Raw genomic sequence first — 9,215 nt, 5'->3', positions numbered from 1 at the left:
TAAAAAGAATACTCAAATTATTTTATATTAGATTTTGTGTCTTTTGGTAAGTAGTTTAAATAAAACAAAGTTGTTTGGCACGAAAGCTTTCTGCTTAAAAGTTGTAGCAATTTTTTCACAGTAAATAAAAAAAATTTGAAGATTTTATACTCATAAATCACTGGTTGCCTTTTATTAAAGTCATTAAAAAATTAAAAGATTAAATATGTTTTTTTTCTCTCTATTATAACATGAAGTTGATTTTGATCTCCGATTCAAACTTTAGACCATCCAAATACTTTAGTATGAAAATAATTGAAATGAATCATTTTGTATGTAAAATGATTAATTTTTTCAGATATCGTTAGTTTTTTTTTTCAGAATTTATTGTCGTTTTGATTGTAAGCTAATGTACACTCTAACTACTTCCAATGTGTTGATAAAATGAAATCTCAAATAGAATCAATTTCATATGAAGAAGAACCTATTGCAATCATTTTCATAATATAAATATATCATTTTCATACTGTAAGCATCTGAATAATCTAAAATTTAGATCAGAAACAAAAACTAATTTCATAGTATAGTACATAGAGGAATAAGATACTATATTCTCAAAAGGATATGCATCAAAGATATATGAAACATACAATTGATGTAAGGGTGTAAGGAAACATATAATGCAAAGAAAAAAAGAGAGTAATATATAAGTAAAAAAGAAAAAATAAAATGATGAAAGGGTAGTGGAATTTGGTAGTGTCTAGGATAAACTGGCCAATGAAATGCATGGTGGAGATATGGTGATGGCAATCACACACACCAAACTTATATGGTTCGGTTAGTAAGGAACAGTCGACGATAACTTTGCCTTCAAAATCTTTCTCATTCCAATTTTCCATTATTATTGCACCTCACTAACATTAATAAATGAAAATCATTTTTAAAATCTATTTTCCCTCTCGTTTAATTTATAAATTGTGAGTAAGGGTCTCAAATCAAATTAAAAAAATAAATATGTATTTTTGAAATTTAAGTCGCGTTAATAAACTAATTTCCTTTTTTAAATTAAATAATTCAAAATCAAAATTCATGTATATGGTTTAATAAAATATTATTTTAAAATGTTTTATATTATAGTTATTTTTAAAAACAAATTGGTTCATTAGTTTACCTGTTGATCTAATATAAAATTATATGAGCTATAAACTAAACTAATTGAAAAAAATAACTCAATTTAATTAAGTCGTATTTGTTAGACTTCCTCAATCCATACTTTTTTTTGGATATTATATTGTTAATGTAGAGGTTTACTTTTTCACTACATATGTTTTACTTTTGTATGGTTTGGCTTCTATTATAAAACTATAAGAAAAATATTAAATAAAAAATAAATTTTAAAAATAAAAATAAATTAATTATTATATTGATTAAATTAAATATTATTTTAAAAATTAAAAAAATTATTAATATTTAAAATAAATTTTATTATTAATAAATAGTTTAGAAACTATTTATTAATAATAAAAGTTATTTTAAACACCAACAATTTTGTCATTTTTAAAATAATATATAATTAATTATTTTTTATTTTTTAAATTAATTTTTATTTAATAATTGTTTTAGTAGTGTACATCGCTTTGAATGATAAACAGAGTAGTACGTATACAATTATTTATTGGCAAAAATAGCACAATATCCATCTGTTAATGTTGATGCCACACTGCATACAGTGCGTCTTTATGCATTGTTTGCTTTTAATTCGTGACAAGTTTACATCCTTCTATTTACCAATGTAACTCTTCCTTTTGCCAACATCTATAAGTTAAATAATGCAAGTTAAGTACTGTTCATTTTAATGTATTTATATATATTATATTTCAATTTTGTTTTAGGTCTCAATGTGGAACCAGTTTTAATGTGGAGGTTGAATTTAATAGAAAAACTAGTGAATTTCTTAGAAAAACTAGTGAATTTCTTAGAACAAGATCAAATGATATTTAAATATTAACTAAACTATGTATCTTTTTATATATATAAAAACTTCCATGTTAGGTATCATTATGCAATTTGATATTTCAACTACTTTGACACCTTAAGTAATAACAATCATTTATTATTATAAGAAAAAAAATATTATTAAAAAAAAATACAAAAATATGAGAAACTATACCAAAACTCATTGTTAACAAAAACAATACATAAGTAAACTATACTTGTTCATAAAGAATTCTAAGAAAAGATTAGATGAAAACTTATTATACCAATGAAATGATTATCTATAAATAAATTCTAAATTAACCAACTTATTAACACACATATTCCCTCCCCAAAAATTATGAGTAATTATGCACCACAAGAAAATCATGAATTAGAAACCAATTTTAGAGACAAAAATAATTAGTTGTTATATTAACTAAATTATAGACCATTTTAAAAACTTTTTTTTTTGTTTTTTTTCTATTATTGTTAAATAGTTTCTAAATTAGTATCTAATTAGCTATCAAGTTTTAACTACAAATTATTTTGATTCTAAAATTGTCACTATAACAACTACTTATTTTTTGTTTTTAAAATTAATTTCTATTTTATGACTTGTAGTGTTAGTATTTAATCGTATCTCAAATCAAAACTATCCTAAAAGAAAAATACCAATCAATGAAAAAACATATACACACAATTGTGTGATGTATGCTGACTTTTTGATTGCATGATTTATACCAATTATAACTTGGACATATAATTTGTTTTATAGAATAATTAAGATATAAAAAACATTTTTATCAATGAAATAATGAAAAAATATGTAGCTTTATACAAATTATGATAAAGTAAATTACGGAAATAATATATAATTTTAAACATATTTTTTTATACAATATAGATACAAATTATAACATGTTGAATAACATTGTGTAAATTAGCTTGATGGAATAGTTAAATTTATAATATGCTAGCAGCATAACCTCTCAACAATTATAAAATTTGATTATTCAATATGTATGATAATTCAGTTTTATAACGTTTTTAATTGCTATATAATTGTCTATTAATGATAATTGAATAATATTTTAATTATTTTTTAATACTAATCAATAATATTTAAAATAATTTTAAAACTAACTCGCTGTTAATAAATAATTAAAATATAGTAATTATTAAGAAAAAAAAGAAATATAGTAAAAGATGTGTAGATAATATAAGGGAAAAAACTTTAATATATAAAAACTTATATTCATTACGTGTTTAGGGTTTATTAAGTTATTTATTGCTTTACATAATATGTAATGAATTGTTGAATTTTTAAGTTACGAGAAATTTGTGTATAAAATTAAGATACTTTTAAAGTGTTTCATTTTTTTTTATTAATTTTTTATTAATATAAAAATAGAAAAAAAATAATAAGAGTTATGAAATATTGATATCTTCTGACAGTAACACACATTTGACGCAGCAGATGTGGCAATGACGTAACTATTACAAAGTGGGATCTCCAACAGTAACGAAGTGAGATTGTGCGGGAATGAGTAGCACAAGCTATATTCGGTTCTTAGTAATAACCGAATATATATATATATATATATATATATATATATATATATATATATTACATCGGTTCTTAGTAATAACCGATGTAATATATGACCCAAATTCAGAGTTTTGCCTTCGATCCCCGTGGCGAAGGGCCTTCCGACAGTCGAATCATCAAATGACAGCGTTTTGAGAGTCGTGTGAATCTGTTTCGATGCCGATCAGTTCCGCGCCATCGTCCACGACAGTCCTTGCGGTTAGCGGCAAAGTTGTTCCTAGTGTGCTGTCACGTCGAGCGCGACAATGACGATCTCGCTTGACGATCTGGGAGGGGGGGTCGCGACCCATGAGAACAACAACTTTCAACTCAGCCCGCAGTAGATGAACTCGTCGAGGAGGCGACGAAGCTGGTTTTTTGACCATGATGGGATTATTTTTTTTTTTTTTTTACCAAAATGGGGTCCGTTTTAAAAAAATTACAAATTTAGGCAAGTCGTGCCAATTTGGCACGACTTCATATGCAAAAGTCGTCCCAATTAGGCACGACTTCTGCTATGTCATACTAAAGTCGTGCCAACTTGGCCCGACTTCTGCCCTGTCATACTGAAGTCGTGCCAACTTGGCACGACTTCTGCCCTATCATAATGAAGTCGTGCCAACTTGACACGACTTCTGCCTAGTCATACTGAAGTCGTGCCAACTTGGCATGACTTCTGCCACGTCATAATTTTATATATTTTTTTAATTTTATTGTTTATATATTGGGTAGTAAGTTATGTAATGTTAAAAATTAATTTGATACATAATTTTCTAAGAGTGTTAGTTTTAAGGAACAAAAAATTGGATAATTGTGTATGGATCATGTTTGAATTGAATGAATAAATACATAGATAAAGAAAATGAATGTTCTAAGAGTGTTATGAATGAATAAATACATAGATAAAGAAAATGAGAAAATTCATAATCAAACTTGAATTGAATTTTATTATTAAGCTTGTCTGTGCGGACAATTGCTTCTATTGTGACCTTCCGTTCTACAATATTAACATTTTTTTGGCTTATTTGAAATTGAATCATCCATTTCGTTACGAATGCGTTGAGTGCTAGGTCTTCCTGATTGATGTCGACGCATGATGGGGTAAGGTAAGAAATTTGGTCCCGTGTAAGTAGACCAATAATCCTGATTTCGAACTGGATTAAATTGAACCTCATAAGCCTTTAAAATATTGTGCAGACTGTATACTCGGGACCACAAATGTCGTTACCTGTAAATGACAAAATGAGCAAACAATAATTACATGTGAACAAGGCAAATGTAAAGCTTGAAATTCCCCACAATCACACCACCATTCATTTAATTTAACTGTGTATGTTATTGGGTAGCGTCGATGTTCGATAGTCAACATATCTTCTACGTCAAAGACTGAATTTTCTCAGTCATATCTTTGCACATGGCACATAGCAGATTGTGCTTCATTCTTTTGTAGCAGAGCAACTATATCTTATGGGAATTGATGCTCGGCTCGCAACATGCATTGTATTTTGGTCGCTCGTTCAACAAACCAAACATTTGTTCTTTCAAATATGGTTTTAAACAAAGCACAAATTGGTAAGGATCGGGCCCCTTTCAAAACGGAGTTGATGCTTTCAGCAAGATTTGTTGTCATGTGCCTAAAGACCTCGACGACAAATACGAAGACCACATTGTGTCACGTCTTCCCATAAATAATTTACTTCTAGTTCAACTTTATAGTTTTATTTTATATCTTGTAATGAATCTTACTAGTTTGTTTAGTTCTAATTAATCTCTTCTCATCATTACGTGTTATGTAAAATCATTACTTCTCAAGCTATTTATTTTGCAAATTCACAACAATAATTCTCTATTTATTTTCCAAATACAATAAATTTTCATTTATGTATTTATTTCCAAATTCAATAACAATTTTCTTCATTTTTTAATTAATCAAATAATCAAGTTATTGTATTACATTACTGTCAAACATGATCCATACATGATTATCCAATTTTTTGTTCCTTAAAACTAACACTCTTAGAAAATTATGTATCAAATTAATTTTTAACATTACATAACTTACTACCCAATATATAAACAATAAAATTAAAAAAATAAAAATATGACGTGGCAGAAGTCGTGCCAAGTTGACACGACTTTAGTATGACATGACAGAAGTCGTGCCTAATTGGGACGACTTTTGCATATGAAGTCGTACCGAATTGGCACGACTTGCCTAAATTTGTAAATTTTTTTAAACAGACCCCATTTTGGTAAAAACAAAAGAAAAATAACCCCATCATGGTCAAAAAATCCGACGAAGCTAGGATATGGAGATGAGCGTCACCGGAGGAGTCCTCGGTGGTAGTGGACAAGAGTTAAGAGAAACAATCTCCGACGTGTTTCTGAAATCATTATTGTTACAAAATTGTGCTTGCCACACCATATTTTTTGACACATTGAGAGCATCAAATGTGTGTCATGGTGGAGAAGGTGTTAACAAAAACATTTTTAAAATAATAAATAACAATACTAGAATACTCCAATCTATTACAAAAACAAGTCTTAAAACACTAAAATTAAGATAGTTTTGATCTCTTAATCCTCCATTAACCCTCTGCCTAAAACAAAACTTGCCACGTTGAACCCACAGTTTGGTGTCCTGGTGCCTTCCTTAGACCTCTAAACCCACAGTAAAATAGAAAGGTAGAAAGAAGACCACCTTACATTGCCATGGATATGGTATGAAAATGATGAACACTCCAATATTTGGATGCCACGTAATATTCGTGAAGGTTTTAGATCCTTCATCAGAAATCGAGTTTCCCTAATCGATTTGGCCACATTTGTTTATTTTTTTCTCCATAAAAAATCAGGTAGCAAAGGAGACAAGAAAATAAAAAAACTATGGTTGGGAAAAGGGTTGATAAAAAGACAACTTAGAGAAATCAAGAGGTTGCGAAAGTCACTGTTTGGGAACTTGAACCACAACTTAGCAACTGTATTTAAACTTTACATCCTTTTGCAGCTCACCACTTGCTGGACTTTGCTTAGCACACTCTGCATTCTTCATTCTGCATCTTTCAAAATTTTCTATATATTTTACCCTAAGGATCTTTAAAGTTGATTCACCAAAATGAAGGTAAGAAAAACTTGCTTTCTCTTGTTCACGTTATTCTTCATTGCCAACTACCATGCATCATGATCATGTCTTCCTTTGCAGATTTTTGAGTGGATGCAAAACAGGATCAGTGGGAGCAATGGAAAAAACAAACGTACTTTGTCGATTTCAGCTACCCGTAAGCATTTTTTTTCCTTGCTCTCATCATTCTCCAGTGAGAGGATCATTTTTGCCACAGTTTTTACATGGTTTGATATACTCTGTGCTGATTGTGACGTTGGCTAGCTATGAGCTTTGTTTCTAGATGCACATAGTGATAAAACACTATTCTGTACAGAGTTAAGAACAACAAAATAATGTTCACAGAATTATGGTTTGGTGGTGTCTACTTGTGTACTGTTGAGTAAACCATTGTTTATTCTACAGGAAAAGAAACTATGCTACTTGAGGTTGATTAGGTAGAGTGAATTATATGCTGCAGTTATTATACTGTTTAATTTATCAAAAAGGGTACAAGAAAAAGTAACACTAAGAAAATAATAATAATGATTCAGTTGAAAAATATTAACTTTGTGTTTGCAGCTTTATATTTACCTTGTGTTCTATCATGGAGTGAGTTTGATGATTGATTTTCCTCCTTCAGATTACTTGAAGCATGAACCTTGCAAACAAGAGTTCAGTGACTGGCCTCAAGCACTCCTTGCAATTGGAACGTTTGGGAGCAACACCATTAGAGAAGATTCGGGTGGAAGGAGTAACAACACTGCGGAGGACTCATCTTCCTTCAAGGATTGTACACAAGAGATCACGCTGGAAGAAGTTGCAAATCTTCAGAATGAGTTCAGCATATTCTTTAAGGGGAGAGTGGAGCCAAATTTGGGAGGTGAACAAGAAGAGCACACCAATGATCTGATCAAGGAATGTTTGAACAGTGAGCATTCAAGGTTGGATTCTGAAGGTAAAGAAAATGAGTCTCTTTCTGATGGCTCCAATGCCAACCGTGGTAATTTCTACCCAAGCAAGAGTATAATATTCAGCAGAGGAAAAGATTGTTGTTTGGACAATAGCAGTAAGAGAGGTGTTGGCAAGAAATCACTCTCTTTTCTTCTTAAGAAGATCCTTGCTTGCAAAAGTGGTTTTCAACCCACCCCTTTGTTCAAAGATCCACTTTCCACTGAGTCCAGAATGGAGAAGGTAGATGAGAAACTAAGCAAATCAGCTTAATCACTCCTTCAAATTTTTTTAAATTCTCATTACTCTGTCTGTGATCACAGATTTTGAGGGCAATACTTCACAAAAAGATATATCCCCAAGGTTCATGTTCAACTACACCGTTCATAAAGAAGTACCTTGAAGCCACACCAATTTCTCACTCTGATGATGATGAGGACAATTATGATGGTGATGATGAAGAGGAACATGCTACTATTTCAGAAAATGGAAGTAAATGGGTCAAGACTGATTCTGAATGTATGCTCTAAACATTGAATAGTTTATTTACATTATTACATTTTACTCAGTGCCTAAGTTCATGTAATCATGCCTTAGTTGCTTTACATGATATACTAATTTTTTTTTCTCAAGCAGATATTGTTCTTGAGATATGATTGGCCTCTTCTCCTGTACTGGAACCATTCTGATTATGCATGCTGAACTCTTCACATGGAAGCTAGTAGCATAAGCAGCATGGAAGATGAAGTAGTGTTCCTATTCATTTGGATGTATGAATCATGCCAAGGAAAGCTGACAAAGAGGAAGAAGAATCTGGAAAAGTTGTATGTTTTACAGCTTTAATGTAGCCAATGAATGTCAAAGAGCATTATCCAGTTTCTTATAGGAGATGAGATCTTAACTTCTGTATTTTTAATAAAGTGTGATTAATTTAACAATATAACAAGCTTTTTTTCTTCTCTTTTTCAGCTTTGAAGGTTTTAGTGTAACTGTGAATGAACGATACATTATTGCATGGTTGGTTGTGCGTCACCACCACATGTTAATAATGTGGATCAATCGAAACCTGACATATAGTTAAAAAAAATAATTTAAAAATAATAATAAAGAATAAAAATGAGTTGGGCCATGGTAATTTTAGATCATATAATTTCTCTGTTGGCATTATTTTCCAACCTAGCAGGCTGAGGATTTAGGCAGCACTAATGTTGTCGGAATACTCTAGACTCAATTATAAGAAAAAAAAAATGGGAATACTAAATGATCTTAAATATAAATAAACTTATTAAATAAGTCCTTGGTTTGATTTCTTGAATTCAGGTTTAATGATAGAAAAAAATGAGAGGGAATATTAGTAATCAATCAATATATACTTTTTTCCTGATTTTTTTTGGATCTCATTGGTGTTAAGGATGCATATATATGGTTTAAACTCTTTTTTTGGTACAAAATTCAACTTATTTTTCACATTGTTCATTTAAGAATTCAAGTATGATTTAGAAATTATACATGAAATGAAAATAAGTAAGATTATCAACATATAAGGAGAGAAATATATAAACTTTTTTTTTAATTTTTTGAGTTGGAATGATATTTGATATCTCACATAAGTTTATTTAA

At 29.7% G+C, this 9,215-nt stretch overlaps 1 protein-coding gene across 1 annotated transcript; it reads left to right on the top strand.

The window, feature by feature from the left end:
• Nucleotides 1-6,526: 6,526 nt before the first annotated feature.
• LOC137821153 (protein NEGATIVE GRAVITROPIC RESPONSE OF ROOTS) lies at nt 6,527-8,555 on the top strand. The gene is made up of 5 exons (XM_068625615.2): nt 6,527-6,665; nt 6,747-6,822; nt 7,288-7,838; nt 7,919-8,114; nt 8,232-8,555. Exons 1-5 carry the CDS (start codon nt 6,660-6,662, stop codon nt 8,249-8,251), a joined length of 849 nt encoding a protein of 282 aa, XP_068481716.1. The 5' UTR covers nt 6,527-6,659; the 3' UTR covers nt 8,252-8,555.
• The last annotated feature ends 660 nt before the right edge of the window (nt 8,556-9,215 follow it).

This window comes from Phaseolus vulgaris, chromosome 9 (assembly GCF_051622355.1).
Source record: "Phaseolus vulgaris cultivar YP4 chromosome 9, ASM5162235v1, whole genome shotgun sequence".
NCBI lineage: Eukaryota > Viridiplantae > Streptophyta > Magnoliopsida > Fabales > Fabaceae > Phaseolus > Phaseolus vulgaris.
Note: the sequence above shows the minus strand (reverse complement) of the source record. Positions and strands in the feature narration are given on the sequence as shown.